The 26,965-nt window shown below is 48.6% G+C and overlaps 1 protein-coding gene across 8 annotated transcripts in view; it reads left to right on the top strand.

Moving 5' to 3' along the window:
• Window positions 1–26,965, top strand: part of RAD51B (RAD51 paralog B) — a 677,123-nt gene that overhangs the window by 610,809 nt on the left and 39,349 nt on the right. Inside the window, exon 11 of one of the 8 annotated variants that reach the window (XM_008700485.2) lies at window positions 17,133–17,504. The exons of the other annotated variants lie outside the window; for them this stretch is intronic. Coding sequence (XP_008698707.1) covers window positions 17,133–17,145 — 13 coding nt within the window. The 3' untranslated portion in view covers window positions 17,146–17,504. Of the gene's footprint in view, window positions 1–17,132; window positions 17,505–26,965 lie in introns of those variants that run through there. 8 annotated transcript variants of the gene reach the window in all.

Below are 26,965 nucleotides of genomic sequence, written 5' to 3'. Positions count from 1 at the left end.
AATGAATTTGCTAGAGAAATAATACAGGATTTCTGGGCAGTATCGAGTACTCATTTGAGAACCACAGAAGTCCTGGATTTAAAGTGGGATCAGTCAACTCAGTGTGTCATTTTCCCCATTCATCTTACACTGCCTCAGAGCCATTGCACCCTAAGCCAATAGTTGGGTTTAACCGGCTTGGGGATGTTCTAGTCAAGTTTGGCCTAGATAGAACAAAATAGCAAAGCAAAAGAAAAATACAAATAAATAAACAGGTGAGCTTACATGATTGGTTGAGGAACACTAGAGAAAGCTGGCTGGAAAGATGAAACTGGTGTTTGGATCATATGACAAAATCTAGATTTGAAAGGGGTGCTGACAAGGTCTAGGCTATGGCCATTTAAAAGTAGTTGAGGAAGGTGGACGAACAGATCAGTGGAAGTGAGGAGGAGGTCAGGGAACTCAGAGACCAGGTATGTTCAAGTCACCAAGAATGATGACGGAGATAGGGGTGAATGGGAGGAGGGTGAGCTGGGTTCTCCAGTATTGAATAAATAAATGAGTAATGGAGACTTGGTTGATGACAGCAACAAGATGGAGAAGGGTTACACGTTCTAAAGAAATGAGCATCCAAAGAGCTGTGGTTTTTATAGGGTAAGTTGGAGAAAATACATGGAAGGAGCAGTGGGAAGCAAAGAAGACAACTTTCCTATTGTCAGTTTCTGGGATACATGGACAATGAGAGAAAAAGCAGACCCCACTTTTGAGTGCGATGAAGAAAACCAGATATACTCAGGCCAACCAGGTTTCAGTGAAAGCCCCAAGATGAACCGAATATTTAAAGAAGAGGATAAGGACTTAAAGAAGTTCCAGAAATTTGGGGGGAGAAGATGGATATTGAGTCAGATAATAATAATTGGGTCAGATAGTAATAACAGCACCAACATTGTTTATTGTCTCTCCCCCACTTCCACCCCCACTAGCATATAAACTTCATGAGGGTAGAGATCTTTGTCTATTTTATTGACTGATATATCTCAAGGACTAGAAGAGTACCTGGAAATCCTAGATGCTCAGTAAATATCTGTTGAATAAATAACGGTAGCTACTATTTACTGAGCATTAATGTGCCAGGGTACAGCTAAGTGTTTTATATGTATTATTAATATCACCCCATTTATAGATAAGAGCATTGAGGCACAGAAAAGCTGAATAACTTGCCTTAGGTTGTGGAGCTAGCAAGTGGTAAAGCTGAAGTCCAAACATACTCTAGTTGGAGTTTGGCCTTGGAGCCCCTATATTCTGAACCTCCAAATTACCCCACCTTCCTATGGTTGGTGGACATACAGAGCAGTATCAAGCTAAGAGCCCAGGTGATGATAAATGACCAAAGAGCAATAAAGTGAAAAATTAAGCAATAGAGAACTAGGAAGATCGGTAGGGGAAGAAAGGGATAAAGAAAGGGGGATAATCAGAAGGGGGAATGAAGCATGAGAGACTATGGACTCTGAGAAACAAACTGAGGGCTTCAGAGGGGAGGGGGGTGGGGGAATGGGATAGGCTGGTGATGGGTAGTAAGGAGGGCACGTATTGCATGGTACACTGGGTGTTATACGCAACTAATGAATCATGGAACTTTACATCAGAAACCAGGGATGTACTGTATGGTGACTAACATAATAAAAAAAATTAAAATAAAATAATAATAAAAAAATTAAGCAATAAATATTACTACTGATTTCAAAAGCTAGTCTAGAAGCTAGTGTAGGGCATTTGCTGCCCCGAACGTCATATACTCTTGTTCGTCTCTCACTGTGAACCAGCAACTTTCTGCTGTCAGTTTCCAGTTCTTTCCTCCATATCTTTCCCCACTGCATATCTCCCTTCTTTGTTACTTTTAGTTTCACCTGGCAAACCCTCAGCCTTTTCCACCAACTTTTTTCAAGGACAGTCAGGCACATTGGAACCTAGGCTCTGAGCATGTGATATTGACACATCGATCTTGCTGCAGGCCTGAGGGTCACCAGGCTGACTCACTGTCATACTGATTCCAACTACATACTCATTCTGGAAGCACCCTTTGAAGTGCTGAGATTCTGCTGGCTGTTTTATGAACAGCTCACACTATGAAGTGAAAAGCTAACTGAACCTTCCAACATTTCAGGAAAACCAAGAAAGAAAATGGGTATGTGTAACTGGGTAGAGGAAATTCGTTTGTGTGTCAGGCCTGTGCCTCGTGTCCCGCAGTGAGACATATGCTCCCTAGAAGACTGGAGAACCAGCCTCAGAAATGGGCAAGAGGCAATCAAGCTCCAGAAGTTAGGAAGTAAGAACATCAACAAGGGTCCCAAAAGTCTGGTCAGGATACTCGACCTGGATGTAACGACCTTCCTAATGTTTCCATTCTTCTTGTCCCTCTGCTCAAAACTCACATTCCGTGGGGGAGCATCTGATTGGCCTAACTTGGGTCCCAAACCTCCTATCCAGCTCTATCCACAGACTCATCCTAAGGGGAAGAGATTAGCTCCCAAAAGGAAAACAGGGTTGGTGTTAAGAAGAAGAAATGAGTGCTAGGCATTCTAACATGACAAATGCTCACAATTCCCAGCTCCTCCGTGGATATTTAAGAAGTCACAAAGCCTTAGCTCCTCTCTGGCTTTCGGGGTCAGTCCTAACTTGGTCTGAGGAGAAGGATCTCTTTTGGTACCAAGCCAGCCATGCTTGACATGATAATATCAAACAATACTTCTTTGGAAGGAACTCTTCAATTGACTGTCACATGAAATGTTTCCGGGTATACCAAGTTACCTCTTGTACAATTTGTCTCCCTCTGTGGTTTGAGGTTATTTTTTCTTGTCTATAAAAATAAAATTCTTGACTTGTTACTGATTTAGATCATTATGGAGGTTTTTCTTTTTTTTTTTTCCTCTTTTCCCTTTGCCACTTTTCCCATTGGTTTTCTTTCATTGAAAACTGGGACCCGACATTTCTAGAATGGCTATCACAATAACAGCACATGTGATCCCTAAAGAGAGATCCTGCTCTAATGTGGATTTAAAGGGGTTACTCTGTTTTTGGAAAGGAGTCATGAATCACTGCGAATCCATTTTGTTTTGTTTTGTTTACCTGTGCAACGCCCTTTAAGACCAGTGTGAGCAGAGACCCATCCTGAGGGATTGTTGGAAAAGAGAAAAGACTCTCAATGAGAAGTACTATATCATTTCAGTTCTTCTAGATTCAGCCCATATCTCGGGATAAAGTCGATTTTTATTGAGGTCACTTGAGTGAGGCCTTCAGATATATATGTTCTCTTTGATAAAATCTGTGTCTGCGGCAGTTATTATTTTCTTTCTGTTAAAAAATTTCTCTATTTAGTTACTACCTTTTAAAGTTTTTTTCACTAAATAATCTCATTTTATTTCTCAAGTGAGTTGGTTCCAAGAGTTATTTTGTCCCCATTTGATTCACGTAGAAACTGATTCATCGAAAGATTGCTATCTACCTACCCAAGGTCACATAGCTAGTTAGTCATAAAATCAGGCCCCAAATCAGGATGTCTTCACTTCTGGGCATATGATTATTTAAGTCAGGGATCTAAACTTGACGTCAGTACTTTACCTGGGGCCTTAGATGCCACTCTTTAAAGGGCCTTCCTCTGGCCCTTGTCTAATTTCATGGACCAAAGAAGTATGACCGCTCAGAAACGATACCCTACCCCTGGACCACAGCCTGGATCCCAGAACCCTGGAGTTCTCTGTCAAATGTCTCCAAGCTCATCTGGGTCTGCCTTCCCAAGGGCAGACTGCGCCCTTGATAGAGGCACCACTAAGCCAGAGTGGCAGCCAAGGGGCGGCGATTTGAGCTTAGGATGATAGCCAGAGCTTGGACATGCGGGCTGGAGTGTCCACATGAGTGTACAAGACCCCTGGTGATGCAGGCTGGAGTGGGGATGGGCAAAGAAGGACTTGGGGCCTGGAGCCAGCTCTCCCCCCTGCTGCCTCACTTCTGTGAGGGACTCCATGGTGTCCCAGAACCTTGAATTCACACCTGGCTACCAGGTCGTTAGAAAACCATATTTTTTCACTGTAGGCAGACAGAGCATATTTTGTTTAACAGTTAGTGAGCTTGATTTATACCTTTTCAATATTTAGACATATGAGACGTGGCCTCCATTTCTCCTTTTGCCCCAGGCCCTGCAAATGTGAGCGGTGAGCTTGCCGTATGCCGACATATTTGGTTTGGCTAGCATGCTGGATTGGGTTGTTTTTTTGTGTTTTTTTTAACATCTTGAATTAGTTTCCAACATTAAAAATTGGGAGATTTCATATAAGAATAGAAATGTTTGGTTTCTCTTTTGAACAAAACACAGAAAATTATGTCATTCCAGGCCCGCCTACAAAAAGGCAGAAGCCGGGGCTGTGCAGGGACCGTGTGCTCTAGATGAGGCAACCTTTCCCGCATGCCCCAGTCCCCACCTGCCTCCCTTCAGTCGTCCTGGTGACCTCTCTGGCCCCTGGGGGCATTTGAGTTTGTCACCTCTGATTTAAGTCCTTCGTTAGATATATCTTTTCTATACAAAGCTGCCATGCTGACACATTTATTTATTTATTTATTTATTTATTTATTTATTTATTAAGATTTTATTTATTTATTTGACAGAGACACAGCCAGCGAGAGAGGGAACACAGCAGGGGAGTGGGAGAGGAAGAAGCAGGCTTCCAGCAGAGGAGCCCCATGCGGGGCTCGATCCCAGAATGCTGGGATCACACCCTGAGCCAAAGGCAGCCGCTTAACAACTGAGCCACCCAGGCGCTCCTATGCTGACACATTTAATACATTTTTTGCCTCTTCTTTCCAACTTCCCTCAGAGAAAACTGGGGTTTTTTTTTTTCATGAGCTAAGTGTAATTCCCTACATTTCCATGCAGATAAATGCATATGATTTTGGCATCCTATTCCCTAACTTCTGAATCTTAGGGAGTCGTTAAAACAACAGCTAGCAATGTCAAGAGAGCAATCTCTCGGCAGGGATCCCCCGTTTCACCACGCCCTGCGAACTGGAAACCAAACGGAATGGATTTTCTCACTTTGACCCTGGCGAGGGAGGGAGATTTTGTGATAACTGACAAAGAGCTTTTGTTCAGGTTTGCATCGGATAAATCAGCTTGCCCCATGGCGCGGCCCCTTACTTTTTCCAGGCTCATCTTCCCTTTCTGCCCCCGAGGAGCCGGTGCCCTTCCTCTCCCAGGCACACGGGCCGCCAGCCTCCCAACCTTCAGGTCTCCAGTGCTCAGCCTCTCCTCCACCCCGCCTCTCAGTCTGGAAAACAGCTTTGCAAGTTAACCTCTAGGGGCATTCACTGGTTTTCCAGTGGGGTCCCCAGCCCCACGGGCTGCTAAAATAGGCTCTTTACACTCCATAGATGGGAGAGAAAAATCTGCTTGTTCGGTTGCAACTGTCAAGCAAAGGACGTGCTGAGCTCAGATAGAAATAGCAGCAGGGTCAGGGCAGGGCAAGGCCCCAGCATTTCATTAGCTCGGCCCGCTTGGGGTGATTAAATGCACACAGTGGCCCATGAATGGGGCCGTGGAGGGCAGCCGCACAGCGCAGCACAGAAAAATCATTCTTTGGCTGCTGTCAGCTGGCTGAATGGGACTTAATTATTGGGATAATGAGAACTGATTTTCATTGTTTTAATTTTGGGGAAGGGGTGAGAAAAGAAGGGACTTTTTCCCTCCTCTGGGTGAAAGGATGCTAAACTGTGGCCTCCAGCGGGGCCCCACATCCTCCAGGCTGCTGTCGGCTAAGCCGTCCTGCCTTTGCTGGTTTTTACGGATGCAGTAAGGAAGGGTGTGAGGCTTGTGTTCTGTGGCGGTGTTTCCTTTAGGCCCTGTAATCCTGGCAGGCTGTGTCCTCCCTAAGAGCATGTCTGTGCTGGCATCTGTCCCCAGCAGCTGTGCCGAACTAACAAGGACAGAGAAAATCCACTGGACAGATCTGTCTGTTCTAGGCCCCTTCCAACAGCTTCCAGGTCATGAGTGAATCCCATCTTGTTCCTTCTTTTGTTTTGTTTTAAATACAAGATCTAGTGAATTAAAACAATGTGTTCAGGTCAAACATGGGCAAAGAATTCTGAGTTCCCAGCGTTCATTTGAGGCCCAAGATCCAGGTGCTGTGGAAATACATAATGACACCTTCAGCCGCCTTCAAGCAAGTCAGCTGGGGAGACCCAGAACGATTGCAGAAACACACAGGGGGCCCGAACTGAATTCGGAACTGGCTACCAGGAGAAGAAAGAGAAGGTGGGTTTTGGAGCAGTGAGGGAAGATTGATGAAGCTGATGGAGGCTTGCAAGGGCTCCAAGTTTGAGTAGACTTTCAACCAGAAGCAAAGGGTGAACTTGGACGGTGTGTTTGAGAGAAGGAAACAGACGTTGCTGGAATGAAGAATCCACGTGAAGAGTGGGGCCAGATGACATAGAGTCGCGAAAGCCGGAGCATGCTTCTTTGTTTCTTCCTGAGTCCACCTTTGTCCATAGAAAGTGGTTGCTGTTGCTTTCATTTTGCTTTTATTTTTGTCCCTATCCTCCCACCCCAGCACTTTAAAGAGAAAGCAAGGAAGAGGGCATGCCCTCCTTCATGGAGCGCAGAGAAGGAAAGTCCCTTTGATGTTTTAGGATTTTGGTTTAGGTTCAAGACCCGTGCTGGGTCCTTCTCAAGGACTGCCCCGGCCGTATGCTCCGGGGAATGCCACAGACCCTCACCCTACCCAAGTCCCTTTAGCTGCTTCTGTTCTTAAAGACTTTGAAAGGATATAAGTTAAGTTCTTCAGGTCTGGCAACTTGGTTCTTTGTAGCAAGGACCAGATGGCTAAGAGAGCAGGCTGGGATAGGTTAATGGCCTACCTGGCCCTTTTCCCAGGAGAAATGCCATAGTCCTTCCCAGAAGCCACATCCTCTGTGCACCATCTTGATAGAATGTATCTGCCCGTCAGAATCAATTCATCATGCCTGTCAGCACCGGGAATGGCCTCTCTGGCTGAAACAGTGGCTACACCCCTCAGAATTGAAGAATTCTTTGCCTTGGAAACCCATGTAGGTCGGAGGGGAAAGTTGAGTCTGGGTGGCATGCCGTATTCTTAGGGTACGTTTTCTCATCTCTGGAAACTACCCTTGTGCTTTTATGTCACCCAGCTAACTTTGCTCGTCACCGAGCCATGCTGTCAGCGCAAACCTCTGCGGCCTTGCTTGGGCCTAACACCATTCGTTTTGGAAAGAAGAGAGAGCTGGCAGAGCGGAATTGTAATAACAGCTCTTAGTATTTACACCTTTTGTTTGAGACCGTCAAGCACTTTTTTTGATTGAGCCCTCTAAAATTAAACAATTTTTGAATGTGTACCCGCATTATATATATATTTATTTTTACATTACACATGTGTGTTTCTTTACTAACACACTATGTATGTACATTAGAAAACATACACAAGATTAAATTTTTTAGAAAGCCAAAATTAAGTTGACATAAGCAATAGCTGAAAATATCTTGCTCATCATGGCTTCGTTGTACTGTCATTACCTGCTATCACAAAACACAAAGATGGGTCAGGCAGAGCTCAGGTGAGAGAGGATGTAAATCCCTATGTCTGATACTTCTCCTGGTATTTTCTAATTGTCGTTGTCTCTACTTCTTGTCGCATCTGAAAATTTGGTACTTCTTTTCAGCTAGAATATGACTGGAGGGAATTCATTCTAAGAGAAGTATAAATGCTACTCTTCTTATTTACCTATGCATACACTGCTAATACTGTCTTCGATCCGTTGTTACTATGCAGGAATATTTTTAGTCCCCTTGTCCATTCTGTATATGTGAGGTTGAACTACATAATATCCATAATGCCATGAAGCAAGAACATGTAAACTGTAGTGACTTAACTTTTGTTCAAAGCCCAGAGAAGAGTGAGGACTGAGGACACTGCTAGTGAGCCCCCTGCACCGTGCACGGCCGAATCTTGCCACCGGATGCTTTATCTCAGGAACCGTCCATGACCTGTGGCCACAGCCATGAATGGAGTCTCACTGTGTTTATTCAACATTATAAAGCCAAATTTCTTATTTCTTAGATAAAAAAGGAGTTAAAATATAATAATTTCTGCCTGAATCCCAACGGATCGTCTTGTGGAACTCTGGGGTGTCCACCCCATTTGGAAACCAAAGGTCTACGGGATTAATTTCAAACACATTAGCATTGACATAAAGGTCCTTCTCTGTCTAACCTCAGTCCACCTTGCCAGCCTCATCTCCCGTTGTTCTCTGTCACGTACCATTGAGACTTCTCACTGCTTCTTAAACAGGAAATTCCCTTTAATAAGTTCGTTTCTTAGTACTTACTTTTGGACTGGACCAGAATGCCTTTCTCCTGTTCTCCATTTGTCTAACTCTTCCCTAACTTTGAGGACCCAAGTTAAGTCTTTAAAAGGCCTGATTCCCTTAGACCAGAGGTTAGCAAACTTTTTCTATAAAGGGCCAGATAGTAAGTATTTTAAGTTTGGCAGGCCATACTCTTTCTGTCACAACTGCTCAGTTCTGCTACTGGAGTGCCAGAGCAGCCATAAATGATACAGATGGAAACAAATCTTAAGCAACGATTGTATAAAAATCCTAATTAATGAGATTAAAGGAATGGGCTTGAGTTAAAACTAGGCTTTCTATCAGGGCAGTCAGTGTCCTGCTCACCTGACCATCCACATTCATGTTCTCATCACATTGCCTTGGCCCACGGCTTCAGTGGTATCTGGAGAATCACTTCATCTTCAACCACACGGCCACTGTTAAGGCCAAAACCTCCCTATGTTTATATGTTGCTTTATGGTTTGCAAAACAAGTAGCATAATTCCCATTTTGTGGATGAGGCAACTGAGGCACGTTAAATACCTTGCCCCAAAGAATGATAGAGCTGGGACTTCGACCCCGGTGTTCTGATTCCAACCTAAGCTCTTTCACTAGACCACGGAGCCTCTCAAGCAGTTAGAACAAAAAGACACAGTGCAAAATTAGTTCAAAGAAGAAACTGATCCCATGTGAAATTCCAAAGAGAACTTGGAACAACGTATGTGAGAATTTCAATGGTAGTTAGTCGAGTCAACCCAATAGAAATATAGACACCTTGCCAACTTCACACAAGATACATAAGTCTCACAATCAATTTAACTAACTTTCGTTTATCTTGGAAACACAAAAATTTAGACCAGAAACTGGCTTGAATGAAGAGATTCACACCAAGCCTGCAATCCTGCTACTCTTGTAAAATGTTTCACGAACCTCAGTGTTGAAGACCTTACTATTTTGTTTGACTGTGAAGGCAGCCTATGCATACTTGCCACCAGTGGAATGTTAATACTGACTCAGAAGCAAGAGGACCACTGACTGAATCACCACCACTTACTATAGTCCTCTGCTCTGTATTCATTGGAAACCTCTTGCCTCAGTTTGGGCTTGACCCAACCCACTCAGAAGGAGAGAGCAATTTTGCAGCCCCGCATGGAGGGACTCCAAGCCAACCGTATCTATTTCCAAATGGTCTGACGCAGCAAGTGGATCATATTTCCTTTGGAGGCTTGGCTGAGGACAGTTGGGTTGGTGACATTGAGCCGGAGTGAATAAAGTAAGGCTGTCAAGAAAAATCTGGAATGGTCTCCAAGGAGATAGGACTAATGAAATGCCCAGGTCAGGATCTGGGTGCTTTCTGGAGAGAATCAAAAGAGAAAGGAGGACAAGGTGACCATGTGTGAAATTCAAATGAATCCACAGTGATTTGAGAAAGCCAGGCAGATTGGCACCTGCCCAGTACCTTTCTGAGAGCAGGCACTAAGCCTAAAATAATTCACAAAATCTACCTCTCATTTTTATTCTTACCTTTAATCAGATTTTTTTTATTGAAAATTTTTTATGGTTGATTCCCTGTCCACTTTCCCCCCACCCTGCCAAATGTATTTGCCAAAGACCAACAGACCCCTGTGTGCAATTATTCTAGCCTCGGGGAATAATGATTAAGGAGTTCCAAGAACGGGATGTGGGAATAGCAGAGAAGTTAGGTTTCATTTAAGGTCCTTGGAAAGAGGCAGGTACTCTAGTTTGCTCGGATGGAAATGGAGCCAGTTCTTCATAGATCCCGGGAAAGGATAAGCTGAGCCCTAAAACCAACTCCCAACCCAGGGAAGTTTCTGTTCTCATGGATACAGACAGATTGTTCCAGGGGCACGTATTTGCTTCATTGTTCCCTGCTTTATTTGTGCAAAAATATTTTCAAAGTAAAGGCATAGTGACAACGTTGGGCTCTTTGAGCTGTTCTTGAGCGAGAGGAGGTGTGTGCTTCTGGCTGTCCACTTGGCAATGATGTCTTCACGCTGCTTCTTTCCACCCAACTGTCTTGGCCACTGGAGTTGTTTTAGCAGAAAACAGCCTAAAAAGAACACCAATCACTTCCCTTTGCTTCATGCTCTTCCCATCGACTCAACTGGCATGTTCCAGGCACCTGCTGCGTGCCAGGAGTTTTCTTCAGAATGGAACAAGACTGCCCTTGCCCTAGCAGTCTACCAGGAGAGACAGTCAAGTATGCTAAGCACCTGGGGCAGAAATAGTGTGAGAAACACTATGGAGACTCAGGGGAAGAAGCCGTTGTAAAGCAGCTTCACCAGAAAGCAGATGTGCAAAAGGGGAGAGGGCCTGACTGTAAAGGGAACTCTGTCCGTCACTCATTCTTCCACATATTGATTGCTCAAACATTTATTACCTGCTTGTTATTTGCCAGGAAACGCGGGTCTAGGAATTCAAAGATGAATAGGACATAGAGCATAGAGTTAGAGTGGAGGGGAGAGGGAGGAGGTGGTGTAAGAGGAGCTGAAAAGCAGATTGGGCCAGATTGGCAAGGGCCTTGCATGCCAAGCTGAGTCTGAACCCTGTTCCGTGAATAATGAGGAGCCTTTGAAGGTCTTGATGTGGATGGTGGCACAGATTTCCACCCTACCCCATTATCTCTGACCTCGGCCCCTGATTTGTTTCTCTCCTAGAACTGGCTACATCTTGGAAGGATTTTATTCACTTGTCTGGTCTGTGCTTGTTTCCTGTCCAACTCCCCAACTGGAATATGAGCCCCACGAGGACAGGGACCCTACTTAGTCCTACTCACTGTTGCATGCCGAGTCCTGGGCACAAAGTGGGCCCTCAGCAATATTTACCAAATCAGATCTGTATTCAGAGAATTGTCTCCTGTTTATAGAGTGGAGGGGATCTGAGGGTGTGAGGGTGGGTGATTCCATAAGAAGGACTATAGTAGCAGAGAGATGCTGGGAGTCTATGGTGGCACAGATGAAGGAGGAAAGATTTAAAGGGCTCAGTGGAGTTAATGCTGACAGACCTTGATGAGGGAGAGGGAGGGGTCGGAGGTGACTCTAAGGTTTCCATTGGGATGTCTGAGTGGCTGGTGATACCACTGAGAGAGAAAGGAGAGGGGAGGAACCCAAGGAAGGACTTGCCATGGGAAGCAGGAGAGCGTAGATAATGAGATCAGTTTTGGATATGTGTGATTTGAGACAACTGTAGAATGCCTGACTGGAGATGTTCAGCAGACAGTCGGAAATATATGTGGGCAATCCAGGAGATGGCTGGGGCTGAGGTCACAGGTTTTCGGTGATAAATGAAGCCAGCAGAGAGCAAGGTTGCTCAAGGAGCATAGAGTTCGAAGAGACAACAGAAGCCCAAACCTGGAGGAAACACAATTTAATGAGACAGTAGGAAAGAGGAGCAATGGAAAGACAGAAGGGGAGAGGTCCAAGAAGTAGGAGGAGAAGAAAGCAGGACTCCCGGATGCCACTGAGAATCCAATGCCCACCTAGGACAAAGCAGTGAGAATAGGAGCTGCCCTCTTGGCTGACTAATACTGCCCATTTCTTACCATGTTGGTGGTAAAGGGAGGCTCTTAGCAGTTCTGGGTCACTGGGAAGAATATAAACACATCTGTGTAGTTTATCAGGACTTTCTCCTTCTAACAGGCCCTGGGGGAGGGGCCAGATTTAGTGATGGGCAGAATGGTGTGCCTATTTGAGGGTGTTCTCAGCTTGGAAACATTTTTTGAGTGGGCAGCTACAACTCAAACACCAGCAAATCCTGCCTCTTTTCACTTCCTACCAAAAATGGCTCATGTGGATTAAGCAGTTGCTTGACCAGTGGCCCCACTTTGGGGCCTGGGTTCAGGTTCCAGCAGGATTATCGTAAATGGTGACTGGTTCCAGTTCTCTCAAGGAAGAGGTTTTCCTCTGGGGGCTGGTTCACAAGTTAGTGCTCATCTTCACCTTCTCTTAATATGAACCTCTTTTTCTCAGCATTCCCCGTCCCACCCAACCCTGTTTCTACAGACACCTCCTTCCGCCTTCCTTCTTGCCACCCGTGTACTACTTACCACTTCTGTCTCCTGCCCCCTAGCACAAGCCAGTTCCTTATTTTAGGCACTGAAAATGTTGCAGAAATGAGACGAGAACTTACAGAGAAGCCCAGGACACAAAACAGACCAAAGAGGAGAGGCTGTAGCTAAAGGGGGGACTGGAGGGGTCTAGCCATCCTGTCCCTCAGGTTCCTAGCGCTCCAGGGGGTCTGCTGTGAGCCTCTGAGGCAGGAGAATCCGCACCGGCCTGAGAGTCTGCGGGTCTGGACTCCTTAGCCCCATCTCTTTCCCCGGTCTCTGTCATATTGAGGTCCTTCCTGGCTCTGAACTTCTCTGAGAGAGCGTCTGCTGGTCATGAGTCACTCTTTTCCTGGGCCTTTTCCCTCCCAGAGAAAGAACAGTCCAGGCTGGTGCAGAGTGGGGGAGCAGCACGACCCGGAACATGCCCCCCTCCCCGTCGCCGCCTTGGTTTCTACCAGAGCTGCCTGGCTCAGGCTCTCGGGCCTTCTCTATGAATGGAGTCATTTAGTCCATGTGGGTTGATCACAGCTTCCCCGGAAAAGGCTGCCTGGGAAGAGGACTCAGACATGGGTGTCCCACTGGAACCTAGACCCCAGCGGTCCTGTCTCCGGGGCCTCAACTGTTCTCTTGAGCAGGGAGGCAGAGGGAGGAAAGGGAGACACTTTGTAAAGTCAGCATCATGTCCTCACATTCTCTGTCTGTCTGTCTGTCTGTCTCCCAGCTCCCTTTGGGTTTGGTGCTGGGTGAATCCTGGCAGTCCCCCTGCCAGGGACCGCCTGCTCTCCCGCGTGGGGCACACACGCTGGGGCCCAGCCCAGCCCAGCCCTGCCGCATACTTCCACTCCGCTCGTGCGTCACCTCTATTCATCTTGTTTAGTGCTCGGCTTGGCTGCAGATGCTGTAAATACCGTAATTTTAGACTCCCTGATTGGAAAGAGTTGCAGGGAGGGGAGGAGAGCAGTTTGGTTTACTCTTTGGGAGCTAGTTCCAAGCTGGCTCTGCCACCTTCTGTGTGCCCCTCTTCACCAAACTGTGGCCCTATCAGGGCCCCCCCCCTCTTTTTGTGTTCAGGCCTGACTTCCCTGAACCTGGGGAGGAGTGAGAAGGACAGATAGGATGTGTCTGGGCCCTTGGCGTGGAGAACTGCGGGTTCTCACAGAGAGCTCCGAGGCTGAGTGTATCCAGGGCCACATGGGGCAGGGGTCCTGACCCAAGCCAGACAATGCCGAGGGCGGGCTGCCTGGGGATTAGACCCCCACCCAGGGCCGTGTTCGGGGCACTCTGGGGATGAAGTGGGGGCTGCCAGAGGCCCCTGACCCTTCCTGAGCTCTCTCCCTTTCTGCTCTTTCCCTCCTGACCTCCCCCTGTGGGGGGCTGTCACTCCCAAGGGCCTTAGGCAGCGCTCCCAGGGTTGTCAGCTAATCCCTCCTCCCAGCCCTCTGCTGCTTAGAGGCGTAATTTGCATTTGATTACGGGACCCCTGAACAGGGTCGGAGATTCAAATCCCCGGGAGAGACTTCGAGGGGCCAATGTTTTCAGGCACGGAATCAGAGTAGGAGCTGAGAGTTTTGAGCCCAGGGCACGTCAGGTCCTTCAAAAGCCACCAGATAGACTTCCAGCTGTCTGTCCCACCTCCTCAGCAGGACAATCCGAATTCCAAGGCTCTGAGTCGGACCTGGAAAGGTCTTCATTTTTGAGCCTCTGTCTATAAGTCATAGAATGTTTGAGCCTGGGAGCCTGCTCAGATTTCTTTGAGTCTAACCTGATGAGAAGCGACTTGCGCCAAATCACAGGGCCAGGTAACCACAGGATAGTTAACCCACATCTGGTGCTTAGTCCCTGCCCTGGACACATTTGTATAGAAGACTCTAGAAGAAAGAAAAAAGGTCTGGTAGGTGTTTCTTTGTTACTGATTGCTAGGGGAAGCCACGGCAGGATCCTAGTGCTAGTGTGTGACGGCTGGTCCCCTCCGGTGACAGGAAACTTGCTTTCTGTAAGGCAGCCCATGAAAACCTTGGTCCGCTCTGACTCTGACTCATGGAACAGTTCTCTACTGCCGCGAGCTGTTCGTGCTGAAGATGCCTTGCCGTGACCCTGCACTGATCTGGACTAATTCAGGTTAGGGTCTAGCGAAGCTCAGGCATCAGACATCCCCAGCAAAATGGTCTTATCGCTCTGCATCCTACAGTCCTGTAGAATGAATCAGAATCACAGCCAACACGGTCTTCCCTACGAGAGGTGTGTGTGGCCTGGTCTACTTTGAGAAAAAGATGGGCCTCCTGCATAAACAGCATGTTGCCTGTTATGCAAATGGACCGGGGTACTTGGAACAGTTCGCTCTTGTAGTGGATTAACAATTTCCCCCTGAAAAAAAACCAGTTCCATAGAATTCGCTAAGCACACTCTTCCTTCATACACAGTATGGGATTTTTTATCAGCTAGCCCCGATGGGCCCAAAGTCTGGAAGCTCTGCTATATCCAATCCATCCATTCTCACAGTGATCTGTGTTCTAGAGAGGTGGGGGTGAGGAGGGGGTTGGGTACAGGTCTTCTGGAGAGATTGGATAATAACAGCACATTAGTGAGAGAAGGGGTTGCTTCCAAAATTTTCAAAAATAGTTAAGGAGAGGGTATTTATAACCACAAGGCCTGGTCAGTGGAGACCAGGAACATGCTAGCGGAGGGTGAGGAAGGAGAGGCAGGAGAGCTTGGAGGTGGTACAAGACAGGAGTTTAAAATTGTTTTCCGGGGCGCCTGCGTGGCACAGTCGTTAAGCGGCTGCCTTCGGCTCAGGGCGTGATCTTGGTGTTCTGGGATCGAGCCCCACATCAGGCTTCTCCGCTGGGAGCCTGCTTCTTCCTCTCCCACTCCCCCTGCTTGTGTTCCCTGTCTCGCTGGCTGTCTCTCTCTGTCAAATAAATAAATAAAAATCTTTAAAAAAAATAAAAATAAATAAAATTGTTTTCCTTCTATAAAATTCCCATCGTCCCCTAGGCAATCAGTCTTGACAGCATCCCCCACCACCCCACAAATTGGGTCTGTACAAAGACCTGGTAAAGAAAACCCTCCGCGGGGCTCCCTACCTCCCATCCTCTGACCTCACGCATGACCTCCCCATGAGTCTGCCATGTCATCTCCACATCCACTCTGTCCTGAGCTCCACCCCAGAGTACCGCTCCCACATGTCCCTTCCTCGCTTCCACTCCCCTGCCCGCAAATTAAATACTCCGCCGTGCTCTGGCCTGGCAGTCAGCACAACCGTGCCCCAGCTCCAGGGGACCTTCCCAGACTCATGCCTTATCCCTTCTATGTACGAGGCCAAAAGGAGCATGTTTGTCACCCCATGGAGTGTCCAGAGAGTGCCTGGCATGTGGTAAGCGTTCAGTTCTTACTATGATTTTATCATCTGTCCTTGGCTTGGACCACTCCTTCCCTCCCTCTCTTCCTGGCTAGACTCCAACACCCCGACCCCCCACCACCTTCATGAGAGGTACTGGCCTCTGGTCTCCTGAAACTGTCTGATGTCAGTCACATTCATATATTTGGCCAGCTTGCAATATTTATGTCCTGGGTTCATTTATTTTTCCAGAATGAAAACACCTCCGGGTCAAGGGCTTTCTCTCACACTTATGTATAAGCCCTCAGCACCTGGCACGATGGACTGTTCACAGTCAGTACTGATTCTAGACTGCATTCTACTTCATTAAGCATTTCCCATGTGCACCTCACTGGGGACGTCCCTACCTGGATGCATCTTTGTAACGAACCAGTGAGTGTTCCCACTGGTTCCATTTTAGGGAGGAGGAAAGTGAGGGCCAGAGGATGTTCACTTGCTTGCAATTGTAGGTAGTGAATGACAGAGCCGGGGTTTGAACCCAGGTTGGTCCACTCTAGAACTTGAACTCGAGCTCCTATGGGCTCCATCACACTCCTGTCATGGAGACAGGGACTGTGTCTTTCCCTAAGACAGGCTTGCCAGTCAGCAACCTGAGGGCCAAATCTGGCCCACAGATGTGTTTGGTTTAGCCCAGGCAGTGTTCTTAAAAAATCAGGACATTTTATGTCATCATCTACACTGCTGGCTCCCCTGACAAACTGGGGAGATCCGGTGACCCTGAATCCTAGCATAAGCGTGAGAAGCAGCCGTACCCTCCTTTCTCTCTGGTCCTTCCAGACGTTGCCTGTCTCCACTGTCCAGTTCATGGTTTCTCCTCCAGGGTGGTGGCCTGAGAGGGACCTCAATTCTTGGTTACGTAGGACTGTCCCGGATAGTATAGAATGTTTAGCAACCCTGGCCCTTACCCACTAAATCGGTAGCACTTTCCTTCGATCGTTTGGACGGTCAAAATCACCCCCAAACATTTCCAAAGCCCCTGTTAAGAAACATCGGCAGGTAATCCCTTGTATCACCACGGCCGGCACACAGTAGGGCCTCAGGTATAAAGGTTAAATAGACTTAGAACGAAATATCCGCACTAAACGTTTCCCCATAGTAAAGGTTCTCGTGTCAACAGAGGCAAAAAAATGAAGTAACCATAGTATTTAAAAAATAAATTATCTGAAGCAAATTTAGCACATTCCTCTAAACACCTGTCCCGTGATGGAAAAAAATTAGTAATAACATGTTCCCGTTGAGGCATTTCCATTCTGCATGCCTCAGCTCCCGCGGTAATGTTAATTGGTTATGGTTTTCTTCTAGGCCTTCCATGTAATGAGAGTTACTGTCCAGCTGTCAACCAGACCCCACCGGGGAAAGGCTGCGTTGAAAGGGACAAGAAGAACTGAAGCGCATGCAGCTTTTACAGAGAAGTAAAAGCTGTTTTGCTGTTTGTTCTAATTATAAAAAATACTGCCTGCTTACAGGAGATATTTCAGAATATAGCAAAATACTAAAAGTAAAAATCACTCATAATTTCATCGCCTGAAGATAATCATTGTTGATCTTCTTGTATATTTCCTTCCAGTCTTTTTTTCCCACCATATGCACGTGTTCGTGTTTGTTGTTGCCAATTTTATTTGGCTTTTAGCAAGATTGGGACATACTGTTCATAAAGTTTTCCTGGCCATCTCATGGCTGCACCCATCGTCAGTTTAATCAGTCCCCTTTGGTTGGACATAGAGTTGCTTCTCGGTTTTTAAAATACACAATACAGCAATCAGCTTCCTTATTCCTAAGTTCTTTGGGGTCACTCTGATTATTTCTATAGAAAGTGTGATATCGGCCTTCGGCACAGGAGGAAATCATCCCCTCCACAGGGAGACGGTGTTGGCTCTCGATCTAGAGAAGAAGGGTGGAGTAAAGGGGAGACTGAGGTCTGGTAAGGAATGTCCAGGCAGGGAGGAGCCTGTGTGGTTGGACTCGTATCTCCTAGTGCAGCTGCAGCCCGGCCATGTGCCCAGAGTGAGGGGGGGCTGCGGGGCTGGGGACTAGGATGCCGAGCTCTCACCACAGGAAGCAAACAAGGACTTAACCAAAGGATGAAAATTGTTTGGCACTGCTGAGAGCCCAGTTGCGGTCACCCCGTGGGATTTAGTGATAGAGACCATTGGCAGAGACACCCAAGTCTCTCCGCAAAGCTGGGAGACAGAAGCCAAGGTGGGGTGAGGGTGTAAGGGTGGGGATAGGATTAACTCAGGTTTGGGAAATGGTCTGGCAGATCCAGCCAAAGTTCAGAGGGGCTGGTGAGAGCCTCACAAAATCTTTTCCCACCCCAAATAGGAAGATTACTGTAACACCTAAGTAAAAATAGTTTTGCAACCTAGCAAAGGGAAAAAGGAAGTTCTCTTTGCCTATGAAAATGGCTTTACAGACCCAACCTGAGTTGGACATAGACCCTGAGTGGCTCTTACGGTCTAATAATAACAACGAACAATTTCTACAGCACGTCACTGTTTACAAAATGCTTTATGCATTATATTAGCCTAATCTTTTAGGATAGGTGTTATTAAACATCATCCCCCATTTAGCAGAAGAGAAAACTGAGGCTCAGATAGCATGATTTGTCTCAGTGCAAACAGCAGTGGAATTGGGCTCCAGACCAGCATGAAGGACTGAGTTGGAATAATGAATACATTCTCTTATGACCAAGTCCTCTGTCCTTGCAAGATGACTTTTGTTGGAAAACAAATACGTCCTGTGCCTGCGACCTGGACCTCCTTAGCAAGATGAATTAACCTGGTGAGCTACCAGGAAGAGCCAGTTCTTCCCATGTTTAGAGAGTGGGCTTAGTGATTTACCTACCAGACTGGTCTTGCTGTGCCTGGAACAGACCATGTATGTTCCCTCCGTAGGACCATTCCCTATGCAGGTGGTTCCTATACCTAGAATCTTCTCCTCCACACGTGGCCACGGCTCATGCCCTACCCTCTTCGACTCTTTGCGTAAATGTCACCTCAGTTGTGCCTTTCCGGACCACCTTATTTTATTTTTTTTTTAAAGATTTTATTTATTTATTCGACAGAGATAGAGATAGCCAGCGAGAGAGGGAACACAAGCAGGGGGAGCGGGAGAGGAAGAAGCAGGCTCATAGCGGAGGAGCCTGATGTGGGGCTCGATCTCACAACGCCAGGATCACGCCCTGAGCCGAAGGCAGACGCTTAACCGCTGTGCGCCCCTTGGACCACCTTATTTTAAATTACACCCCTCCCACCACCCTCACCCACTGCTGGCACTTCCTGTCTTCCTTCCCTGCTTTATTTTTCTTCACAGCACTGATCACTTTCTAATAGGCTATGCATTCTATTCATTCTCTTGTTTCTCTGCTAGAATGTGTGATGAGGACAGGATTTCTGTTTTGCTCCCTGCCCTTTCCCCACGCCTAAAACAAGCCTGGAACATGTTAGGTGCTCAAAAAGTAACTGTTGCATGAACAGCAGTAGAGCTATTAGAATAAATAAAAATTCCTCAAGAACATTACCACAGTGACTACTAGCTCGGGATACGGAATCAGGACCTGTCTGCCCCCTTCGCGCCTTCCTTTCTCCTGTGGTAAGTCCTACCTGCTCTGCACGGTCACCTTTTACAATTACAATATTTCTGGAAGGGACAACACGTTCAGCCTTGACATCAATCCATGAAGCAGATAGTGCAGGGGAAAACCCCACATCAAGGGAAGTGGGTGAGTCACACCCTGGACAAGCCAGGTCTCCTGGTCCATCTGGTGGGAGGAGGCCTCAGGGTCTCCTCGGGCATGTCCCACACCGTCTGTGATTCCAGCCAGGTGTGAATCAGTGCAGGGCAGACGGGAGACGGTGGCGGGCGGGGGGGGGGGGTGCTTGGTGGAGGGACGCTCCCTCCCTCTCACCTGTTGGAATTGCCAGCTTCCTGGACAGCTGGGCAGGTGAATCCTGGGACGTCTGTTCATTGACCTGTATACGAAGGAAAAAGTTCTGCTCGCCCCTCTTGGGGTCCCTGGCTGGATCTGAAAGGTACACTGACAAAGAGAGTGTAGCAGGAGGAAAGCATCCCTACTCGCGTAACGTGAGTTGTATGTGACGCGGGAGCTCCACAAGGAAATGGAGGCCTGAGGAAACAGCTGGACCTGAGACTGTGGTGCCAGGAGTGCTGAGGAGCGGCAGTCGTGGAGGAATGAGGCAGCTTAAGGAACAGGAGGCAAGTGTAGTAAACTGGGGGAAGCTTAGCAACGCCTGTTGGCTAGGATTCTTCTCGTTGTCCCTTTATCCTTGGGGCTAAGGGATACCTCCAGGTTTGGGAAGGGCACCCTGCAGATGAGGGTTTTGCGACCTGTTTCAGGGGAGCAGTGTTGGCGAGCGGCAGGGTGGGGGAGGGGGGCAGAGTGCCGCTGCTGCTCCTGCCATTTTCCCAGACTCCTTCAGCTGAAAATGCCGAAATGCCAAGGTGCCGTGTGTTGGGGTAGCGTGTTCTGAACCCCATCACCGCCATGGGGTTGCAGGGTCCCTTCTCTTCGGGTGGGGCACCGCTGAGTTACCCACTTACACACTCCTCCCTTCGTCCCCACATTCATTTATTCAGTAGATACGCACCGAATGTTCACCACGCGTTTGGTGCCATGTTAGGGCCTAGAGAGGCTGCGTAAACAGAACAGACTCAGGCTCATGGCTCCCAGTCTGTAAAGGGGACAGACCTCAAACTTGAAAGTCTGTCCAGACCTAGGGCCACCTTTTGGTCTGACTTTCCTATCTCCCTTGGGGTCTTTTCTTCCCAGAGCCTTGCTTGGGCCCCCCCAGGAACCAGTGGCCTCCTCCCTGCTCTCCCGTCTGCACCCTCCCTCCTTGCAGGGCAGGCCTGCATTCCCACCAACTGCCCCCCAGACTTTTCCAGAAGCCAGAGCTAGATGGAGGATTGCAGCCCCAGGCTAGCCAGTGGGCTAGTCATGGGGAAAAAAGTGGGCACAGCAGAAGACACCTCTAATTCCCTAAGAAGAGCCTTCCCTGTCCTGCATGGCAGGTGCCAGCATTGAGAGGGAGTAAGGTAGGTCAGAACAGGAGGAGCCCATAGCAGTGGGGGGGCCCCCAGGGTGGAGGTGGGGCAGGCTAAGGGGAGGTGGCTAGAAAGAGAACGAGAGAAAAGAAGAGATTAAGGGGTAATCTGAGTGTGAAAAACTAGAGGGGAAATGGCACTGGACGTTTGGGCAGGGTGTGGTGTGAATCCCCTGCATGGCTTCTGGAGAAAACCCGCGGTGGGATCACATTAGGCCCGAAAGCATTAGGAGTTGCCGTGTTTCTCTGTGAGTCCAAGCAGAGGCCGTGCTGCAGGGACGGCCAGGCTTTGTGCAGTTTACAAGCGCAATTCCAGTCCCCCTCTCTCCAGGTCCTCAATCCTCAGCTGGGCTCTCAAGGCCTCTCAGAGAAGCACCTCTGCTTACCTTTCCAGCCTTGTTCCCTGCCACGCCACCTGACCTTTTCCACACACCAGGGGGTTCCACTGTTCCCTGGGTAAGCCATATGCTTTTCTGCCTCTCTCACCCCCCATTCTAGCCTGTTCTCAGGAATCCCCAGCCTCTCCAGCAGTCTCATTCCTTCTTCTATGTTCCCAAACCTTGTGAGTCTCACACCTCCGCCCAGAGCTTTCTTCACCTCTTCCAAGAAGCCTTTGCTGGCTACCGGAAAGCATCCTCTGTTCGTCCCTACACATCCTCAACCTCTCCTTGGACGTTCTCCATAAACTCCCCTGTAGGCGGTCATTATCTTCTTGGACACGACTTAGCTGTTGTACCATCTAGATTCCAGGGCAAGTCCCGGAAAGTTTGCCCATGGAAAGTGCTGGTAGCGAAGGCAATCAACATCCCAAATGGGCATGCTCCCTTGAGTCTAGTCCCTGGAAACAACTCCAGTGGCCTTGAAGAATTAATATTGCTGTCAGAGGGGCTGCCCTCCAAAAGGTCCCAATAAGTCTTGTTATATGCAAAGTGGAAAAGGTAAGGGACTGTTCTCTGCATTTCCTGCCTTTCAATTGAGTGAGGACAGACAGATGATTTATTGGGCATTTCCTAGCCTCTCCTTCACCATAGGAAACCAGCCTGAAAAAAAGGTGCAAATTTTAAAAAGATGTGTGGCTGTTTCGAGGGGGCGTGGGGAGAATGCCTGTGTACCATTAAAGTGAAAAAAGAGAACCTCTCACAGCGGGAACTCTGATCCAGAGGCAGACGACCCATAAATTCCCACCACCCTTTGAGGGCTCAAAGCCCCTGGTGCTGGTGCCGGGAGAGTAAAGCTGTGAAGTGTCGTCGTCTCGCCCCAGCTTGGGCTGAGGGCGGTAGAGGTATGGCCTGGGCCGTCAGCAGTCACCACAGAGGAGCAGGGGGTGTGGGGGCCTTCACAACCTGTCAAGTGTTGGTTACAGTTGGAAGCACTTAAATATCTCCACCCAGCCCCTTCCCCACAAGAGAGAGCCAGGGAAAGCAGCCAAGGCGGGGGGCTCAGCAGATGCAAAAGCCTGACCGATGCTTCCCTACCACTTTTCAGTGGGAGTCCTGTTCGTTTCCGGGCGTTGCTCTAACCAGGTGCCACACGCTGGTGCTTAACTGGGTGGCTTAAAACCACAGCCCTGTATTCTCTCATAGTTCGGGAGGCTGGAAGTCTGAATGGAGGTGTCTCCAGAAGGCTCTCCGGGAGTCTCCTTCTTTGCCTCTTCCAGCTGCTAGTAGCTACTGGCAACTGTGTTGATCCTTGATTTGTAGATGGTCCCACCAATCTCTGCCACCATGCTCTCGTGGCTGTCTTCCCTGTGGGTATGCATCGTCTCCCTGCGTATGTCTTAGTCTGTGTCTCTTCTTAGAAGGACACCAGTCATAGTGGAACAAGGGCCCACCCTACTCTGGCATGACCTCCTCTTAACTTCCGTCTTAGTTACATCTGCAAAGACCCTATTTCCAAATAAGGTCATATTCACAGATAAGGTTTTCAATATATTTCCTTGGGGTGCAATTCTACCCACAATAGGGTCAAATGTGTATTGTCCATGGCCTCACTGGGAAGCCTTAGGTTACTCAGCCACTGACTGTGTGTTTGTGTATGTGTGTGTGTCTGTGATTAGTATTTATATAATGTGTATATATATACACACCCACACAAATACCTATACACACATATGTGTGTATACATATATATACAAATACCTATAATATGCATTTACCTATCTACAACTATAATATAATAGGTTATTTGTAATATGTATACAAATACCCGATTTGTATTTACGTAGTATCATGTATATATGATCATATATATATTATGATATCATATATGTATATGATACTGTATAAATACATACGACACTGCATATGACATTATATAAATAAAAAGAGCAGGCGTATGTGATTTGTATATGTGATGTATGACATAACATAAATATATATGACACTATATAAATACCAATCATAGGAGCAATTCTGAGTAATGCCCTAATTTTATTAATCTAAAGACACAGAGCTGCTCTTACTCTGTTTCCTGTGGTTTTCCCACTAACGAGATGCTGGGAAAGGTCTGTCTTTGCTCAGGCTGGACTCTGATGAGGACATGGGCATGCAGGATAGACAGAGGCACCGCGTGGCTGCCCGGGTGTCCCAGGGCCACAGGGAGGCAGCTCTGCCAGCCGAGCAGCCTTCTCCCCTACCTTGTTTCAGAGGAGAAGACCCAGACCCGGACACGTGACGTGGCTCATCCAGGTCCACGGGGGGCACAAACAGTTCGACACGTAGAAGTCGGGTCTGCACACACCCAGAGGCTCCCCGACTCACGCCACTTCCTTCTCTACCTCCTCCATGCCCCACTTTCCCAACTAATAGATTTTTCACTTGAGTTACTTCCATTGAGCATGCCCAGATATTATAGGTGGTCGCAAAATAGCACTGTTTTCCCTGCAAATGAGCTGGGAAATTATTTTCATGGAGGTCTTACTAGACACCAAGTTTAAAGTCCTTTGTGTTCAGTTGTTCTGGGGTTCTGGTGAGGTGGGAGGGGAATCCATTCCTTTTTCAGTTTTATGAAGGATTTTAAAAAGAACTTTTTTTTCCCCAAACTCCAAACCGACTTGACTAAATGTTTCATCTCATTTTCTGGACACAGTGGCCTGCCTGGGATGCCTTTGATGAGCTTGGGGCTCAGGGTCCCCCAGGGGCTCCCTCTCTCCCATGCCTCTCTGAAAGTGGCCTTCAGAGGTCTTGAAAGGCCTCTTACCCTCACACACTCCTCTGCGCCAGGTGGCCTGCCTGGGTCTCCACCCTGCTTTCTCCTCTTTGCAAGGCTGCCTGACTTCCCTGTTGAAAGTTTAGGGCCTGATTCACTCTCCATCCTGCTTGCTGGGATCCTCCAGCAGGAAACCGGCCACATTCAGGACTGCCTTTTTAAATGGGGTTTGGGAGGCGTTCTGCTTGGGACCCCCACTGGTGACTTTTTGCCAGGGCCTTTACCCATCTAGGACTTCTTAATAGACTGGCAGAGATGGTGCACACAGCCTCCCACACCTTCCGCTGCCACTCCCCACTTCCTCTCACCCCGGCCTCCCCATTCGAGAACACCCATGCCTGTACCCAAACACACTCTGAGCTCTTCGCACGGTGCCCATATCAGAGCCTCGGAGGGACAAGAGGCAAGGTGCAGCGGGACACTGCCCGGTTTCTGCTTGGCCACGTCTGGCTTGTGTTCAACACAACCTAATTCAGAGAAAGCCTCTAGGGTGGGCCTCAAACTTCAGGGAGCATCAGAATCCCTTGGGGAGCTTGTTTAAGAATGCAGACTTCTGGTCCTGATGCTGAAAATCTTATTGAGGGCTCTGGCAGAGCTGGAGAATGTGCATTCTTGAAGCTCCTGGAAGCCTCCAGTGCTGGTGGCCTAGGGGCCACCCTGGGAGAAGTGTGGCTTAGTCCTTGGCCAGGCACGCTCACAGGGGCCTCAGCTCCGCACAGCATGCCTAGGGCACTTAGTGAGGTGACTAGGAGGAAGTAAAGCCAGGAGGGCAAGGGCGCCACTGAGGCACCGGTGCGAACCGGGGAGGCATAGGCTTGCACGTGGGAGCCGGGTAGACGCAGGCCAGTCCCAAGGGTGATGGCTCAGGGACCACTGTAGGTTTCTTCATGGAAACACTGCTGGCCCAGTGATTGAAGAGACGTTTCAATCTCCTGCCACCAGGGTCGGTGCTGGGAGAGCCCTCTCCTGGATCGGGGCGGGGGCGGGGGGGTACCGTCATCAAGCCAGACAGAGGAGCTCCTCCTGATGCCACAGGTCTGAGGAGGAAGCTCCTTCAGCTTCTCCTCGGAGGCAGCACGGCACGGAGAGCAAAACTCCTGGCTTTGCGATCACCTGCCTGGGTGATTGTCACCCGTCTGGTGTCTCAGCGGAGACTTGAGCAAACTGTCCTTTCCCTGTGCCTCTGGAAGAGGAGGACAAGAGTACCCACCTCAGGGGGTTAGTGGGGAATAGATGAGGTCACGTGGGCCAAGCGCTTAGCAGTCCTGGGAGCTGCCAGGGCTGGAGGGATGCGACCTGGCATCTTTGTTCTCATAGCTGCTCCCATCTGCCCGGCCGCCCATCTCTGACGCTGCCTCTTGTCGAATTAGACCACATGAATAATTTGGATAGCCTGTAAGTGTCCTTGTCTCTCTGTTCCCGGAAAGCGTTGGGGTCTCCCTCTTCCTCCGGCTGAAAGCCCTTGATGCCCTTGCAAGTACTCTTTTGGAATAGGCAACAACACCATCCTCTTCCTCTCCAAGCGGCCCCACCTTGTGGGACATTCGCAGCCCCTTCCAGTCATGCTGAAGGAACCTCTCAACAGATGGGGGCCAGACCCTTGCAACCAAAAACTCTGGTTTTGAATTCCAAACCTCTGCCTGAAGAAGGCTGTGTGATCTACAAAGTGAGATCGGGAGTTCAAGGTTGCAATCAAAGGGTCCTGAGCAGATGGAGAAAGGAAATGCATGGCTGCAGAAGCCCAGAGAACACCCAGTTACTCCCCACCTCACCCCCCACCCCCGTGCCTTTGCCGTGTCGCCTGGGGGGGGGGGGCTCTTGTGCTGGTCTCAGCCTCCAAGTGCTCTCTGCCTTGGTTTCCCCCCACAGGATGGGCCAGCACCCGCAGGTGTTGTGGCGCGTGGTACACTAACTGCTTTTATGTGCGGTGGAATATTCGAAGCAATGTTAGTATTGGCTCTCTGTTCTGATGACTCGCTGTGAGGACCCAAGCGGTGAGTGTTGCCGTAGCTTTATGAATCAAAGACCCGAATTTAGCAGAGTAGCTCATCGTTCCCCACGAACTGGTCATTCCCTTGCACCCTCATCAACGGTGCATATCTAAAAGGTTTCCTGCAGGTGAAACCAGTGTGGTTTGTACTCCTCTGGTGTATGGCACAGACGCCCAAGGTGAGCATTCCTCATCCAGAGAAGTGAAGAAGGACAGAGCAACACCCCTGCAAGACAGACTCAAAACCTTCGGGCATTTTCTAGATGGAGAATGTTGCCTACACATGCAAACACGGGCCATGGATCTCCACAAAGAAAGACCCTATTCCTGTTGCTCCGCAGAAGGACCTGGGTCCTGCCGAGGCACAGTGAGGGGGCCGGGACACCGACCTCCCTCACCCTGGCGGCTCCCGGCCCGTGGGAAGGCAGAGGCTGGGGGTAGAGCCCCAGTAGGCCTTGTTGACTCTGTCGAGTTCAGAGAGGGCTTTCCATTTGACTTGGCGAAGGAGAAAAGTTCTTTATTTCCCCCAGCCACAGGGCTGGCCGGCCCCGAGGCTGCGGGAGCAGGCTTCCCCTCCCTTCTCTGACTCCCACACCATGACTCGCAGAGGTCAGTGAAAGCCGCATCCAGAACGGGCTGGGCTGGCTTTGCAATGCGCCCCTTTCATGCCCACAGCATGCTCCTTCTTCCCGTCCAGCTCCGCCAGGCAAGCCGTCCCGGAGCTACTCCTGAGCTGGCTTGCTTGCTTGCTTTCTTTCTTTTTTTCCCCTAAGTCCAGAGCCCAGTTATTTACCCAAAGAAAACAGGGAAGTGACAAGGTAACAGAGTACACATGTTGTGAAAATATGCAGGCTGAGGCTGAAGGAAAGAAAACA

The sequence above is a fragment of the Ursus maritimus genome, unplaced genomic scaffold, assembly GCF_017311325.1.
Source record: "Ursus maritimus isolate PB19 unplaced genomic scaffold, ASM1731132v1 scaffold_25, whole genome shotgun sequence".
In the NCBI taxonomy this organism is placed as follows: domain Eukaryota; kingdom Metazoa; phylum Chordata; class Mammalia; order Carnivora; family Ursidae; genus Ursus; species Ursus maritimus.
The sequence above is the reverse complement of the archived record's forward strand: the minus strand, read 5'-3'. Positions and strand labels throughout refer to the sequence as shown.